Source organism: Pyxicephalus adspersus, chromosome 2 (assembly GCF_032062135.1).
Source record: "Pyxicephalus adspersus chromosome 2, UCB_Pads_2.0, whole genome shotgun sequence".
Lineage (NCBI taxonomy): Eukaryota > Metazoa > Chordata > Amphibia > Anura > Pyxicephalidae > Pyxicephalus > Pyxicephalus adspersus.
Window position 1 is genome coordinate 110913761 of NC_092859.1, and position 18993 is coordinate 110932753.

Below are 18993 nucleotides of genomic sequence, written 5' to 3' on the forward strand. Positions count from 1 at the left end.
GTGACAAAATCTACAGTTTGGTACATCATGAGAAAGAAAAAAAAAACACTGGTGAACTCAGCAAAGCCAAAAGACCAAAGACAACAGTGGTGGATGATCGTAGAATCATTTTCATGGTGAAGAGAAACCCCTTCACAACAGCCAACCAAGTGAACAACACTCTCCAGGAAGTAGGCGTATCGATATCCAAGTCTACCATAAAGAGAAGATTGCATGAAAGTAACTACAGAGGGTGTACTGCAAGGTGCAAGCCACTCATAAGCCTCAAGAATAGAAAGGCTAGATTGGACTTTGCTAAAAAAAAATCTAAAAAAAGACAGCACAGTTCTGGAAAAACATTCTTTGGACAAATTAAACCAAGATCAAACTTTACCAGAATGATGGCAAGAAAAAAGTATGGAGAAGGTGTGGAACAGCTCATGATCCAAAGCATAGCACATCATCTGTAAAATGGCCAGGATTTCAACAGAAGATTATAAAAATGTCACTATGTTGATAAATGTGGGGTCTGGAAAGATTCCCTTTAAATCCACCAAGCATCCAATTTCGTGAAGGCAAAAAAAAAAGTGTAATACACACATTTTGCCATGTTTTAATAATTTAAAGATTAGGAAAGTACAGAAAAATATGTGATGATAGAAATGCACCTGTAGTGGGAATGACAACACAACATTTCTGTGTCCTCAAAGGTGTCATACAGGTTTCTTTTGCATTACATTCTTCTCATTTTCATAACATAACTATTATTTCATCAGTGGTACCCAAGATAAGAATCAGAAAGTCTAATTAGGTTCCTAGATAGCACAATATAACACAAACATGAAGCAGCTCTAAATTTCTGATATGATCGAATGAATTCTTTATTTTCTTTTTCTTTTTTAAAAAATACTTTGAATGGTATATTTAACAGCGTAAAAGAAAGCAAAAGGGGAAGTTTAAAAATACTTTAAATTATAACTAAAGACACTGTCAGAGATTTGGTACAGTGTAAATGGAGAGAGAGAACAGAGGTATACTGGAGGTATGAGATATATTCACACCAAAGCCTAAATAAAATGCTGATTCTGAACTTCTAGATTCTCAAACCACCTGGAGCCTATAGAACACTGGACATAGAACTGTAAACCATCATAAATATTATTTTTATTAACCTAAGGTGTGATATTGATGATATTTAAAAACAAAACAAAAAAAAAACAATACTTTAAATTATGTATTTGAAAGCCATATCCCACATATGATATGTTTGATTTTGATGTAATTCAATAATTATCCTACTTTACCTTGCAAAAATGTATATACACTTTGACAAATATGGTGGTTTCTTCGGGTACTACTATCATAATATAAGTTTATCATCTTACTCTGGTGATAAAACAACTTATATTAATACGATAGTCATTGTAACAGACCTTATTTAGGATAGAACATTTGCTGACAAGTATTATCTTTTGACATTTGTAGTTCAGTTCTGAAAGCCTCAATATATCCCCTGAGGAAGCCAAAATAGGCAAAACGCGTCAGAAACAAGACCTATTATGTGAATCTGGAAACCAGAAAATTGTAACATATTACAACCATCCTTACTCTATGATTAGGCGTAGTTTTTCACCTGACCTTAATTGAATCATTGACGCCATATGAAATGTTACATTTTATATTTACTTGTATGTATTTGTATCTATAGTTAGTTGATAATAAAAAAAAGTTAAACAGTTTTTATCTGTAGAAATTTAGTGCCAAAAAAAGCCTCTTTTTACTACTTCCCTTTCCCACCATCCTTCCCTCTCCCTTTTAATACAATGAAGAGAACCCCCGCCAGGTTTTCATTGTTGTCCCTATTAGGCATTCCAATTGTTCCGATAGCAAATGTCACCAATAATGAAAGAGTAGTTGAAATCCAAAATTTTGAGTTGTTACCAGAAAAGAAAAAAAGAGTGGAAATCTTCCAATGATGACATTTGTTTCTGGGTTTTTTTTTCAGAGAAGAGAGGATAACCCTAACAATAGAAAAAAAATCTTCTCTTTCTGATGATCCTATAGAAAGCACAAATAAGAAATGATAGCATGAAAAAATAAATTTACAATGGTTAGATATATAATCTTTAAAATAGGCAGTTCATAAATGCACATCATTTATAATACAGTTATGCCATGTGCAACTGTATTTCATACTTTTAATATATCAAGCAAAAAATGCATGCATAAACATACTTGAAAAGAAAATTCTTAGGCCTCTGGGGTTTCTTTTTAGCAAAAAAAGCTGCAAACTCTCTTCCAGAGCTGGCATAGCTGAGTTGGGTTGATGGTTCTGATGACGTCTTGGTGTTCTTCATATCAAGATATTCAGTGAGCAGAATCTGCACAAAACACATTAGTCAGAGTCAGAAAAAGAAATAAATACGTTGAAAATGAAAAATTAAGAAAAAGTCAACAAGTGAGCAATTTTAAATCTCAATTTTTTCTTTTTTTTTTCTTTAGGTACATGATTTGTTTAAACAAATAAATTATTAGTCGGGCATTCAGATAAAAAGAATGTGGTAGGAATTGGCTTAAAAACTTTTATGTATATGAGGAAAACATTTCACCACAAAAATAAAAAAAGTCTAATAGAACCAAGGTTTAAAACAACCTTATGTCTGAGTAGGAAATATTTGTAGAGAAAAGCATTTTGGCTTATGGTCTTTTCTAATTAAAAAAAAAATTGTTGTTTTGCATCTTTTCCAGAAAACTGCAAATTACTTACAATTCACAATTACTGTACGTACATACACACACACTTACTGTGCACACAAACAAGCTGATACTAAGAGCCTTCCTACAGTAGTTTCTCAAACATAAGGATCTGAAAAAAGATAGGGCTGTAAAGAAATCCATCAGCGCTATATTGACGATAACAATAAAATCAGCAAGACTTTTTTACAAGCTAATAAATAATAGATGGTAGCTGTCATCTTATAATATTGTTAGGAAGACTCATTGTCAGATGACCAAGAGAAAAGAATATTTGGCTATAAAAACCAGATGGAGTGTGTATAATCTATACTATAAATACATATACTATATACATACTATAAATCAGTGTTTTTTACCAAAGGCTCTAAAAGGATTTTCTTTCTTTTGCTGGTCTTCACTTTAGGACATAGACAACTAAATGTATTTGAATTTTTATTCTGCTGAAACTGGAATAAAAGGTTTAATAGTACTTAAACCTCTGGAACTGAGCAGTCCAACAGGTGGCCTATGAGGTATTACAGCACATTGCATTCAATATGCCCTACACCTGCCCTTCCTCCGTGCAACATACAGAGTTGCAATGGTGTGTTGAGAGCTGAAAAGGACTTTTCAGATGTTGGCACTAAAAAAACACCAGAACTGCCAGGCATTGTGATCCCCACCTGGCCAGAGTCATGACTGGTGGAGGCAGCTTGGCTTGAGAGCATGTGTTTAGTTTAATATGTACCAAACACCAATGGTGGATTGTTAATGTTCATGCTAAACACTAACTTTCAATGCTACAGGAATTTATTTATTTAGCCTGCTGCTCTTTATCAACACTGCATCATGGCAAATTCTTGGATTATTTCACTGGGTCTGTGAATCTTGAAGATGCATGATTCACCTCAATTGTTGTCCCAACTGCCAATAGATAACCCGTTACACACATGTGGCACGAATATAGGATAACATCGCAGCCTTTCATATCTACAGCTCATATGTCACATTGGTAATCATTTTATGGTTAGTCCATAAAATGATTACATTCACCTATTAAACGTTTAGAATCTTGGTAAGCCACACCCAGAATAGGATAAATTAATTGTAAAAGAGATGTTGCAGCCCATGTGAATTTGATCTGCAAATATTTAATTTTGGTAATCAGAATTCCCCATCTGTCCAGAATGGGTAATAATTTGCTAGGGAATATAAATGTATTTGTATGTTTTAATAACACAATAATGCAAGCTGATACTGTACTAAAAACTAGGCAAAACAAGGGAACATTACTAGCAAATCACTGAGGGTAATTTAGGTAATGAAATAGCTGCCAGCAGAATTAAATCCATTAGCAATGCCAATTGTACAATTAGAAACGCCATTAATGTGGATTTGCTAATGTTTCTTAACTCAATGAAAACAAAAATTAAAACCTTTTACTTTTACAAAAGCACTTTCACAAACTCTAGGAGAGGGCATTAAATTGTTTAAGCACCATAAACTCTTCTAAAAGGCTTCAGGCAAAGATGTTTGAACATCTAACACATTCATTTATTAAGACTATGGAAACAATTAACCCTCAGACTGACACAGGGAGGTACATATCAACTTGACAAAAGCTAAGATGAAAGTAATATCTATTCCTCAGCATCTCAATTGCTGGAGAACCAAACATCTAAATGGCATAAATAGGTTTGAAGAGTTGATTTCTGAGCAGCGTGTTTTATCAGAATACTGGTCAGAGAAGTGACATTTATTTGTCATCGTCAGCGGCAAATGTTAAAACAAAAAGTTTCTACACGGGTGAGAGCTTTTATTATAATAATAACGTACAATGTACTCTGCCAGAAATGACAAAGTGTCATTCAGTCCTTCCTCTCAAATGTTTGATTGATAGATTCAATCCAAATATTGTGAGGTCTATGGTACATGCTAAGTGTGAATGTTTCCTGCAGAAATGTACATGTGCATGAATCTATGCTATGTGTAAATGATTCTTGAAAGCATAGTTTAAAGTATAATATACAACAAGAAAAAATAAATACTATAAATAATATATAAAATAATACTAATGTATAATATAAAATAAATACATATATTTCATCAGAATATACATAGATAACTTCCTTTTTAACCGGACTAAAGTAATGAAGAATATTTGTCAAATATACCAGGTGAAGAGAGAATAGAGCAACACAAGTTGTTGAACCTGGAAATGTGTTTTTGTCACTTGCATGGCTTAGTTTAGCAGATGAGTTTAAACCACACAACTGCACTAGAGAACTGCAACCTTGATCACCATGATTTTGTGTGTATCTATATCCGAAACTTTAAGGTCTTGAATAAAATAGAACAAGTTTACAACCCATCATGTTTTACTGCTATCTGGGGCTCCTGTTTTTCCTTTTGGGACTTTTTTTGTGGGGAAAACACTTTAACAAGAATACAGACAACAATAAAAATCTGACACTACTTCATACAGTCCCCTTCATTTTAAAAATGCTGTGTTAGAAATTTCTCCTTACTTTGTCTCAGGGACAACCTTTTTACTAGACAGGAAGTAAGCCTCCAATGGCAGTAAAACTTGACATGAGTCTCATTCTTTCCCTATTCTATCCAAAAAAAAAAAAAAACAATTGTCTTCAGGTACAGATAGACTTTAAGGGCCCTAGTGGACATGAGAGGTGTTTTTATGCAGTTGAGATGCAAAGGTGTGACATGCACTTTAAAGGTATAAATTAGGTTACTGTACGCAGCAAACAATGTGAATGCAATATGATTTATCATGGCAGGTTTTTTACATACAGCTTTACAAGTTTATTAGCATCAATAAAAAAAAAACTAACAAGGAGATTAAATTGGTGAGTATATGGTACATTGCATTTCTGGGACTGTTTTTTTTAAAGAGAAGTCAAGTCCGATAAGTGAAAATATCAATCTTTAAGGACTTTATTACAGGGGCAGAGAAGGACAATGCAGGGAAGATTACAGGATAAAAATATATTCCAAAAGTTAATCCTTAGTATTATATGACTATAACAAATCCTCTAACTGTGGGATAATTCTACAGTGTAATCCTTCTGCTGAATAGTTTGTGTTTAAATTCTAAAAAAAAAAAAAAAAAACAAATTTCTACTGTACTGGGAAATTACCTAACACATTCTGCCCAATGTCCTTTAGTCCTTTAGGATTTGTGTTCTACATACTGTCCTCACTGAGAAGTTTAACTTTTAGAACTGCAAATGGAGATGCAGGAATGCCACAAAGCATAATTTCTCAAGAATGAATAAACTAAGCATAGCAAAGAATCAATGAATGAAAAACATTTTAGCAAAGATATATATCCAACACTGACAATTCATACTGGCAAGCTGTGACCAGGTCAATGCCGGTCACAAAGCTGTATTTCAAAGCCACTATGATCCCTGAGTAGTGGAGCTCAAGCTTGCTTCATTGGCAAAGCAAGTCACAGAGGAGATAGCCATTTCAGAGGGCTGTTATGCCCAGAACTAGGTCACAGGTTCAAATCTCGGCCAGGAATATCCATTAGGTTAATCTGCTTTCCCTAACAAAATGTCCTGGGACAACGTTAATGACATATGACTGACATTAGATCAGGGGGTTGGCTTGAGAGCATGAGGGTCCGTTAGTGATATGACAATTGACTTTGTAAAGTTCTGTGTAATATGCTGGTGCTATATAAATATTGTCACATTGTCACATGGTGAAATGAGAACCAACCATTCTTAAAAAAAAAAAAAAAAAAAAAAAAAAAAAACATGCAAACAATAATTTTTTTTCTTTATTTAGGAAAAAAACAATGCTAACACAGTAAGCAGAATAATTTTATATGGTAAAACTTCTTCACTGAAATCTTGTCAAACACAGCACCAATGTGGATGTAAAGTAAAGTTAATGTGGTATCTGGGGCTGATATTTAAGATGAAGAAATCTGGCTCTGGCCACAAAAAGTTGGTTATTTTTCAGTACATACTGCAAAATGTTTTGCACACAGATGGTTGTAAGGCTTCTGATTACTGCTTCTCAACCACATGTAATCAGGCTTTTAACAGTTGTGGGCATTTGTTCAGCCATGCCTGTGACAACCTGACTCCTTAAACAGCAAGCAGTTTCTAAGAACAGATATAAACCGGTGGTTGATGTATACCTGACAATTTATCCTATCAACAAGAATGATACTGATAACTTTCCCTAAGGACCATCTGATTTGTTTTAGTGATAAAGCAAGGGGAAAGGAATCAAATGATGATTAAAGGTTGCCTATAAACGCTGAAAAATCATGTGTGTTTTCAAAGATGTTATGAAAAAACTTTGAATCAGGAACCAAAAGTTTATTTGAACCATAGGGCATGTGTTCAGGTAGTCTGAGCATTTTATACAGATGCCCCTGGAAGATTTCTTGGGACCTGTTTATTGATGCCTCCCCCAAGGCAGGTGGACTGAAAACACATTGGAACCAACCCAGGTAATCAGAAACCTGTAATGAGGCAAAGAAACCAGATCCAAGCTATTAATATTATTACAAAATATGCCATTAGTAATAACGAAAACACAGAGAACACATATCAAAAATCTGTTTTGGATAGGGCTTCTTAAAAAGTTTTATTCTTTAGACATAACTTCTATAAGAACATCTTCTTAAAACTGAAAAAGCATGTCATATCATGATTTAATTTGGAAGGAGCAATACTATAATAAGAGAGTCAACATTATAACTGCCATGTGTCAGGCAAACTGTAGGATACCAACTCTGATTATCTTCCTGTTAGAAAACATTTACAGGTTCATCTTGGCTAGAATGATCCAATTTACTGTAAATTTTCTAAGTGTCTAATATTAGTTATGTGTTATTAGAAAAATGGCTCTTTAAGGACACCATTTGTTAGGATTTGTCCTTCTCACAAGCTTTGCTAACAAACAGTTTCTAATAGAGCTGGTTCTTTGTTTTGTGTAATGGTCGTTATTCCGCTGCATTAGCTAGAGAAAAAGAGGCAAATAAAAAATCTCTGCATTTATTGCTATGTTTACTTGAGGGTAGCTTGTTAAATTGACTTATTCTGGCACCCTGTCTCATTAGTTACATGAAACTCCCTTGGTATGAAACAACTTTCCAGCTATCACCAAGCAATTCTGACAAGTAAAACTCTCACAAATGGGGGACAAATACTTGTAGCTACATATGTTTTATAATAAAAGTTTACACATCTGATTTGCAAGCAGCATTTATTCCTTTCCAGTCACTCCTTGCCTTCATTCATTTTGACAACAGATACATAGAGAGTACTTGTAAGGGTTCATAAACAATGACAACTGAGCTGCATCTACATTGCCTTTCCTGTCAGAAAAGTACAATTTACCAAACAAAAACTATTTTAAAGTGAAACTCCAGCTTTTATATTCTCCAAATAGTTTTGAGGAGAGCCAGGGTAGCACTGATGGGAAGCAGAGGGCAGGATGATCGCTACACTTCTAATGCTTGTTGTGTAGATGTTACAGTGTACTGCTAAATGGGACAAGTAGCTTTCATGGCAAGAGAAGAAAAGGGTGCTAAAAGAAATGTAAGGCTGAAGATTAGCTAAAGCACCACTTAGTGATGATCTGTCAGACATTTAACTTACCTCAAATCAACATATTGCCAATTAGTTGTCTAGGTAATTGTGAACTGCTGAAATACATTACCAGGTCCCCACTTTTGTTCCTAGTAGTTAGCTTAGCAAATATGAGGAATACAATTTACTGTTTGTTTACTTCTTATGCTACTATTCAACAAGCTTCCAATGATTAATAAAAATGTATTCCAGACCAGCATCTGGGCCAGAATAAAAACTCAACAGCTGGCTGTGAATGGCAAGTGCCTGCAGTGCGTACCAGGACAGCTGTCCAAGCCTTGCCAACTGTTTGGTGTGCATACAGGAATTAATGCTATACAAAGTGACACACTGCAAGTGTTTCATGTTGAAATGATACCACGTAGACCACTATATTTGCACTGACTTCTTAATGGCAAATGTAACTAATTAGACTGTCTATGAAAACGTAGTTTGCAAAGCAAAACAATAAATACAGCACATACATAGAGATGAATCTACAAAGTATACTATGTTACAACTTAGCATTTTGCAAGCATAAGAACCATTTCAGATTTTTGGGAGACTGTAGTGTTCTTCCAGACACAACCACACTCCCAAACACTCCTTTTAAAACATGTGTTGGTGTTCCGGTCTCATTTTTTTTTTCCACCTGTCTCCATGCCATAAGACAAAGTTGTCAAATGCATATCAGGAGATAACAAAAATGTCCCCAGCAAAAAATATAAAACTATAGGAATGTGAGAGAGATGCTTCCTAGGTTAGCATGAAATACAGAAGAAAACTATTCTGTCTACACTGACATTATGAAGAACTTATACTATAAATACAACAGGAATTCAGTATATATTTCCTGAATAGGTATTTTCACTGCAATAGTTTTACATCAAATATAAAAAGGAGACAAATACCATACTTTGAAGATATGAAACACCCAAGGTCATTATAGGTAGACATGACCTTCATAGGTTTCTGCAGCTGGCAGATTTTATTATAACAAGCAAAAATCTTTATTCTTCCCCCGATTCACCCACGCTGGCTGTTACATACTTGGTACAGTCTGAAGTTAAGTTTCACTCTGATCCTCCCTAAAGTCATATGAAATACAGGGACCTATTATATCAATATCTCCTTTCTGCTTTCAGCACTTGCTAGAAATTGCCTTTAACCATTTATAATTGCCCAAAACACATTTTTCATAGAACAAGCACGCGTTTCTTTAACCTAAAGCATCCGTGATTCAAAGTAAGAGCTCGAAAAAATGTAGAAAACCGTTAAAAAAAACAAAAAAAACATAAGATGCAATCAAAGTCCAAAATGACATTCTGCACCAAAAAGAAATATGTGCCATTAGCAGCAGTGAACTAAAAGCAACTATTATAACAAGCCTAAGAGATGCATCCTCCTCTCCATCACATTGCATTACAAATATTAAAATCAAAATTCACAGACTTTGCTTTCTTGTTGTTTATACGCATCCTAATGGGTACAACACACACGCACCAATTCCGAGAATGCATAAAAATGTGAGGAACTAAAGCTTTTTTTTTTTTTTTTTAACACAATCGCTTTATTTCCGGGCTCAAAAGTAATTGGACAATTGACTCAAAGGCTATTTCATGGGCTGGTGTGGGCAATTCCTTCATTATGTCATTATCAATTAAGCAGATAAAAGGCCTTTGTTGATTTGAGTGGGGGGTGCTTGTATATGAAAGATTTTGCTGTAAACAGACAACATGCGGTCAAAGGAACTCTCCATGCAGGTGAAACAAGCCATCCTTAAGCTGCAAAAACAGAAAAAACCCATCCGAGAAATTGCTACAATATTACGAGTGGCACAATCTACAGTTTGGTATATCATGAGAAAGACACAAAGCACTGGTGAACTCAGCAGGGCCAAAAGACCTGGACATCCACAGAAGACAACAGTGGTCGCAGAATAAATTTCCATGATGAAGAGAAACCCCTTCACAACAGCCAACCAAGTGAACAACACTCTCCAGGAAGTAAGCATATCGATATCCAAGTCTACCATAAAGAGAAGACTGCATGAAAGTAAATACAGAGGATGCACTGCAAGGTGCAAGCCACTCATAAGCCTCAAGAATAGAAAGGGCTAGGTTGCTAAAAAAAAAAAAAAATCTAAAAAAAGCCAGCACAGTTCTGGAAAAACATTCTTTGGACAGACGAAACCAAGATCAACCTCTACTAGAATGATGGAAAGAAAAAAGTATGGAGAAGGACCACATGGAACAGCTCATGATCCAAAGCATAGCACGACATTGACTGGGAGGCAACTGAAAGCCGCTGCAATAAAGGCATATATATATATATATATATATATATATATGTATATGTATATATATATTTACACACATACTAGAAAACAAATAGTACTCAACAGCTTGATCTCAAACAATTGTTCTGCAAATTCCTAAACACTAGAAATGTCCCAGTTTTTTTCATTCAGTAAGAAGGCAGACTTACAGGTTGCCACTGCTGACTTTTTTCAGAAGATTGTAGTTGCCAGGTTGTCACTGTGTCAAACAAAAAAATGCAGCAAGTAAAAATAGACTGAATTCAGAATTTATGAAATGCATAATTGTTCAGGATTAACAACTTTCAAAGACAACAAATGACAGACAGGCAACTAGATCTAGTATAAAGTGAGGTCAACAATGACAAGGTTCCCAGTGAGCTGGAATGCCTCTTGATTAGGTTTTCCACTTGCAGTCTATTTGTTTTTAAGATAAAAGGTAATAAGAAACAGAAGAAAAAGAGAAAAGCAAAATATTTATTACTGTGTTAACAACATGACTTAATACCAATATTTATTGGGGGAGTTCAATTTGGATCCAACAGGCAGCAAGTCTAATTTCAGAGGGTTTCTGAACTGTTCAAAAAGCCTACTATCTGTTTGTAAAATAAGGTTGTCAAGCTATGCTGTGAACCTGCAACCAGAAAAAAAGGGAAAGATTAGCTCTGATTTTAGTGTCCCAACTGTGAACCCAATCGGGAATGGCTTGTTTTAAAGCTCATTTACTTACAGTTTCATAACCTACACAAAAAACAAGGTATAAAACTAATATTAATATTATTATAAATAATATGTGTGTATATATATATATATATATATATATATATATACACACACACACACACACACACACACACATCCCACCTCTAAAGATGTACATGCTACCCTGAAGTACTTCTCCTTTTATCCCAACCATGCCTACAAAACCATATACAACATACAGCCAACAGATGACAAGTTCATGATGAGATGTTAACACTGTCCAAGAAGCCAGCAGTAGAGAGTGGATCTGTATTACATGCAACTTAATTTCTAAGATTTTTAAAGTTGGGTTTCAATGCAAATATTGTATATAATTAATACCCAGTATTGTTTTATAGTCATTAGGTAGATATTACGTTCTTTTTTTGCATGCTTTTTACTCTCTCACAGGGACCCTTTAGAGAACAACGCCTGAAGCGCAACACCCTTTTTAAAAAAAAAAAAAAAGTTGCAGCACTGCCCTTTAATTCTCAATTGCCTAGGCAAAGCCTCTAGGGATACCTACGTCAGGCATTCTGGGAGGCTCTTGGGAGCTCTTTCTGCACATGCTCAAGCATCTCAGGCATGCGCAGAAGGAGCCTTTTTCTGCAAAAAGAAAAATTGGCAAATCTCACGCATGCACAGTGAGATTGGCATATTTTTTTTAATCCTACATCACCCGATCTCATGCCTGAGTCGAGTGACATAGAATGAAGAACAGGAAAAACGGAAAAGATGGTGGCGCGGAAACGACGCCGGACCTGATGCAGGACACGCCTAGAGCGATTGGACTGCCCTGCAGGATTAAAGATAAGTGTATTTTTTGTATTTTTTTTTGCAGTTTTAGTTCTCTAAATATTCAGTTGTGTTATAAGAATCATATTATGTATTATTTTCTTTATTTGTAAAACAAGAATTCCTAATAAACCATATACAATTTATTTAAAAAAACTGCCAAAAAAGTGTTTCCTTTTAAACAAAAGCACTTGTCTATATGGCTAGTCACACTATTATTTTTTTCAAAACCCTATCCGTGTAATATGTAGAATATTTTACCACACATTTCCAAAAAGGAATTTAAGATAGAAGAAATTAGTTTTAAAAAGAATACAAAAATTATCCCTCTGACGTGGTTTTAATCATATATCAATATCATAGTACCACACCTGCATAGTATTTGATAAAATTATGAAGGTATTTACAACCAACAGAGATGTTCATCAGATTTTCTATGTTCAATCAGAACTTTATTCCTGGATTTGTTTTAGTCTCTAAAACATCATTAACATTCACTCAGAGGAAAACATCTTTGCTTTGCCTGAAACGTGATATGCATTTTGGTATTGTGTTTACAGGCACAAAATGAGAGGCAAATCAATCATGTCAATAAAGGGATATGGTACAAAAAGCTAGAAAAAACATCCCTTTGCCAACAAAGTTGATAGTGCAAAAGAACATTTGTTTTCGACAGCTCTATTAGCGCTGTCATTGCGTATCAATTACAATGCACAAACTCCTGAGTCTAATTTAGTCTTAAGTGACAAAGAGCTTTCATCTACTGTAATGTTGAAGCAAGTAACCTGTGATTGCATTGGGAGCATCAAACACTATATTCATTCTCCACTGTAGCAAAGTCTGCAAGAAGAAGATGAGATGTATTTTGCTGCAACTAGAGGCACAGCCTAATCCCACGGTGAGCCTGCTGCTCAGCTTATGTGATTATAGGGCCTTTCATTCACCACAACCTAGATATGTGTTACCAAGCATACGGCTTTCCAAAGCAATGGAGATAATACTAAAAAGATGAGAATGACCCCTTTAGAGGTTGAAAGAGATCTTGTTAGGCCTCAGTGCTTGAAGTGGTCTAATGCCAAAATGGCAAAATAGCTGTAGCAGGATGCTGAATTCTTTACTGCATAGATCAGGCAGTGTGCCATCACAAGCTGTGCTAACAGTTTCTCTGAAGAGATAAATAGCAGATACCCAAGTAAGCTGCTATTTACTATTACCTTAGATGAATATGATTATTACGGTATTCCAAGGCAGTGACAAAGTAATAAATTATGCTGGGTTCTGATTTGCAATACTTTACAAACAATGCTAAATCCATAATAGTTAGCAATCGTATTGTGTACAAATCCCCAACATGAACCCTAAGAAAACAAATGTAACACCACGCCTTGGTAAAATGTGTAAAGTCTGTAGATGCCCAAGTCATACTAAAAGTTTGCAACACATTTTTACAAACTATGTTGGCCAATAATAGGCATCACTTAAGGTGCGTACACACTTCCAATTTTTATCGTTCAAAACGAACGACGAACGATCGATTGGGCAAAAAATCGTTCGTAAAAAAGTAACCAACAGCGCCGACGAACGAGGAAAGTCGTTGGAAACGAACGACCGGACCGGCGGATCGGTTTGGACGACGATCGTTGAACATCGTTCGTTGATCGTCCATGGTCTGAGCATGCGTACGAGTCTGAGCATGAACGAACGTTCGTTTACTTTCCTGTCGTGCACATAGTTCCTCTATCGCTCAAACGATCGTATCTATTGTGTGTACAATATCTACGAACGATCGTGTCATTATCTCTATGTGCAGGATCGGTGCTATACGATCGTTCGTAGATATCGTGCAGGATCGTTCGTTTTCCAACGATGATAATTGGAAGTGTGTACGTAGCTTTAAACATCAAAAGTTACTGCATTAATCAATAGACTTAAAGCTGCCTTCCCATAACTAAGTCTTTTTGCTTCTCTATGCAATGCAGGCATATCATGGCTAGTAAAAGGGGTTGATAAGGTGCTGTATATACCTTTCTGTGGGAATTGCCCAAATGTGATGCTGGGCCTTCATGACTGAAAAAATGGAAATCAAATTAGTAAAAAGGGCAGCCCTGAAAAAAAATAGCTAGATGATAATACTGGATGTTTTCCAGCCAGGATATAAGGCAGTCACTGATCTGCTAAAACTTGTAATGCAGATCAGAAACAGAAGTCATTTGGAAACTTTTCTCGCCTCTTCTTCGATTTCTCCTCTGCTTTTGACACTGTGGATTATCTTCCCTTTCTAATACAAATCATGAACTCCACTGGTATCAGTGACACTGCTCTCTCTTGGTTACTGCCTACCTATCTGACCGCTCCATTCAAGTTTCCTTAAATAGTAATTCCTCTGCCACTCTCCTCCCTGTTGGTGTTCCCCAATGGTCAGTCCTTGACCGGTTCTCCTGTCTCTGTACACCTCCTCACCTGACAAACTCATATCTTCCTTTGTTTTACAGTACCATCTGTAAGCCAATGACACTCAAATCTTATCTGTCCACCCCTGACTTGTCTCCCTCAGTGCTAGATAAGGTCTCATACTGTTATTTATCCTTCCCCTCAGGCACGTTGTCTTGGTGTCACCTTAGATTCTTCTCTCTCCTTGACCCATTCAGAACATTTCCAGGTCCTGTCACTTTCATCTATACATCTCCAAAATCTGCCCCTGCCTGTCCCTGGAGACCACTTAACTCCTTGTACACGTTCTTATCTCTTTTCTGGACTACTGTAAAATCCTCCTCTGTGGTATTCATCTAACCCAACTCTCTCCTCTACAATCTATTATGAATGCTGCAGCCAGACTCATCCACCCTTCCCAACGCTCCTCTTCCGCTGCCTCTCTTTGTAGTTCTCTCCATTGGCTTCCATTTCACCTCAGAATCAAATTTAAGCTCCTGTGCTTTGCCTTCTAATCCCTCAACAGCTCTTGTCCCACTTACATCTCTGACATGGTAAAAAAAAAAACACACTTCTAGCCAGTCATTTAGCTCCTCCAAGGCCACCCCGACTCACAGAAATGTTCTATTTCTCGTCCAGTTTGGCTTGTTCCTACTTTCCCTAAATTTAAAAGAGCCCTAAAAACCAATCTTTTCAAACTTTTTCTGTCTCTTAGGCCCTCACTACCTAACCATCATTACTTAGTTCGCCTTCTATTGTGCACTACCCCCTCTAAATCTTTTGGGCAAGGTCCTCACCCCCTCCTGAGTCATTGTTTGTATCTGTCTGACATTTGCAAACTCTATTGAATGTACAGCACTGCGTAATATGTTGGCACAATACGAAAAAAAATTTTATTAACCCCCCCCAGCGGTCTGATTCTGGCTGTATTTCCATGCAAAAAGCAGTACAATTTTTTGCATGGAAATTTATTTTACATTGTAGACTTATAATTCTTAGGCATAACCCACTGACACATGTCTAATAGTTAATAAATGTATTAATAAAATTAAAAAAAAAAACAAAAATCTGTTTAAATAAACCAAAAAAATTGTAATATGTAATATAACCGTACAGCATTTTATATATATATATATATATATATATATATATATATATATATAATTAGAGATATATTATATGAATATTTCCTTTGCATTGGACTCAATACAGCTATTTTGTATTGAATCCAATACAAAACTATTTGAATTTCCCGCTGCTAAGTCTCGGCCACACCGACACATGCACCGTTGTCATCGGGAAACTCCGTAGGACGTCTCTGCACTTCGCGGCTGGACATCAGAGGTGGCAGATGAGTCCCCAGGACCTGCGGGGACCAGCAGGACGCCCGGGGACAGCGACGGAACAAGGTAGGGGGGGCTGAGAAGTTCCTGGCTTTGCCCCCTTCAAGGTGAAATAGAAAAATGAGTGTTGGGGCATATGACAGCCTAATATCTTAGTATGTAACTGTGCAAATATCAGGTCTTTGCGATAACTAAAACTGGTTTCTTTTAGTGAGAAGCTGTGATGGCAGAGGCACAAGCAAGTTTCATGTTGTTGGGAGTTACGGGCTGCCATGAAGTTTTTGTTTCTCCAGGAAAAGTCAGCAATGGGCATTCACACTGAGATGTCTCAAACACTGGGGGAGAAGTGTCCTTCCTACAGCACTGTCAAAATCTGGATATCTCGTTTCAAGCCTGGGCATTTCACCGTTAAAGATGAGCCCTGCAGTGGGCGCCCCCCAACCTCAACTGACCCGTCAACCTGAGATGCTGTCCATGAGCTGATTATTGAGGACCGGCGAATATCCACAAAAAAGATATACCAGATACTTGACATCTAACGGGAACGTGTTGGGTTTGTTATCACCACTATCCTAGACATGCGCAAGCTTTCAGCGAAGTGGGTGCTGAAATGTTTGAACAGTGATCAGAAGAAGGAACGAGTTGAAGCATCCAAAGCCAATTTGGCCCATTTTGAAGCTGCACAGGAATTTTTGGCTGGATTAGTAACTGAGAATGAAACGTGGCTCCACATTTATGATCCTGAAACCAAGAACAGTCAAGGGAATAGCGCCACAGCGGGTCACCGCACCCGAAGACGTTTCAAACCCAGAAATCCGCCAAAAAAGTCATGGCATACGTTTTCTGGGACAACAACGGTATTCTGTTGGTGGACTAACTACCTCAGGGGTCTAGTATCACCGAACAGTATTATGCTAACCTCATGGACCAGCTGAAGGAGGCAATTAAGATGAAATGCTGTGGAACGTTGACCAAAGGGATTCTATTTTTGCAGGACAATGCACCTGCGCACATGTCCAACTTTGTGGCTGCAAAATTGAATACCCTGGGTTTCCAATTGGTCCACCATCCCCACTACTTACCAAACCTAGTCCCTTCAGACTATTATCTGTTCCTGAATTTGAAGAAACGCCCGAAGGGGCAACGTTTTCAGGAAACTTTTGACGTCAAAGATGCTGCTGAGATCTGGTTTGTGGCCCAACCAAAGGACTTTTATTTGAACAGTCTAGAAAATCTGCAACTACGCTGTACCAAGTGCATCAGTCTCAGGGGGGAATATGTTGAATAAATGTGTTATTTCATAACTCTGGCTCTCTTCTTTCTGGGCAAAGCCAGGAACTTCTCAGCACTCCCTCGTACACGTCACAATGCAGATGTGGAATTCAGAAAAATAGTGTGCTAGAAGCTGAATGAGGAAGCCTGAACAGAGAATTAATGTACATGAGAAATCCTCAAATATACAGTCTTCATGTGTCGCAGCCAACAATCCTCTAACCGGATGGGAACTTTAGTTGGTAAAAACCTTGTACCAATGAATGTACCTTCGTTCTCTATGAAGATCAAATACATGTTTAATGTTGACTAAGTGGGTTCTTTCTTTGCAATGGAAAGTTGTGAAAAAGAGAGTTTATGTTGTGTATCTTTAGTAGGAAATTAATATTAAGTAGAATATCATGGAGAAACATTATTACATTGAAAGTAATATTTTTTTAATAGGCCCCTACTATATTTAGTTTTATCATTTGTTTACTAAGCCTATTTATTAAACATAACAAGAAAACAAATTGTGCACGTTTTGAGTTCCCAATACAAGCTGTTCTTGCAATATTTCTTTGCATATAGTCCTGGAAATGAATTATCTAGACTCATTGATTGTTCTGCTAGGTCCCATTCACCAAAAGGCCACAGCAAGTTTTGTTGTGACAACTGAGAGCTTAATTGTATTGTTCTGTGAACCATGAATATTCATTGAAGCCAGGCAACAATTAAATGCTCTGTCACCACGCATGTAAATCTGAGGGGAGGGCATGTCCAACCTGCAATCTGTCAGCCTGGCCGCCACAAGGAAAGTGACAGAAAGCTTTAGTGATGAGGAGTAAAGACATATGAAAAAAAAAAAATGTTTATCCAGGAGGAGTGTTTCTGCAGGCAGTGAGCAATTAATTCCTTTTCAGCCTTCTAGGAACTGGCAGGAGGTGTTCTGCATCTCACACCAGCTAACAGAGTTGTTAAACAAAGAATTGTTGCAATAAAATAAGCTACAAAAATATACTCAGACTGCTTTAAGTTCCTAGGTTAGTACATTAACATACTCGAATAAACATATGCATTAGTTTTTTTTTTTAATTCCTGTTTTTTAGGCTATTCAAACTATAGTCCCCAGGTTCAGTTTTGTTAATCCAAGGTGTTTCCTATGAAGTTTTGAAACACTGGTATAAGTTCAAGGCAGGTGCTATTTTATGTAATTCCTATCGTAATATTGCTTGATTTTCTTCTACATGATAGGTGAAAGAAAACAGGACTGATAAAATATGTGAGCTAAATAAGCTTTATCAGTATATCACCATTTCATCCTCACTATTATTTCAACTACAGAGCATTCTTGTGCCTAAAGTACTTGGCTGAGAAAGGCAATGGGCACATCTTCTTCTGACCTCTAGCATAAACAGGACATTCTCACCCTAAGAACGTCACTCACCTAATATTTGACCTTTTTCAAGTCATTCTCTGTGAACTGCAGAATGACTGTGCATGAAAATCCCAGCAATAACAAGAAGTACCTAAACATATTTTTCATGTTTTGTGGAATGTGGCAGTTTATTAAAGAATCAACCAAAACATGAGGCATTAACTTAGTGAATTCACCTCACAAAATGACTGCTTTCAGTTATGTAAATTACTAACTGTTAAGAAAAAAAAAAAACACACGCACCATTTACAAATAAATAAAACTCCAAGAACAAATCATCTGAAAAAAATGAGTACACTTCTTAAAATAGGGTACAGAAAACACTGTACAAGGCCTATTTTTGACATGCAG

General features: G+C 36.5%; 1 protein-coding gene across 1 annotated transcript in view; it reads right to left on the reverse strand.

The window, feature by feature from the left end:
• EXOC4 (exocyst complex component 4) overlaps positions 1-18993 on the reverse strand; it is a 233933-nt gene that overhangs the window by 178253 nt on the left and 36687 nt on the right. Inside the window, exon 8 of the mRNA XM_072399059.1 lies at positions 2215-2360. Coding sequence (XP_072255160.1) covers positions 2215-2360 — 146 coding nt within the window. The remainder of the gene's footprint in view (positions 1-2214; positions 2361-18993) is intronic.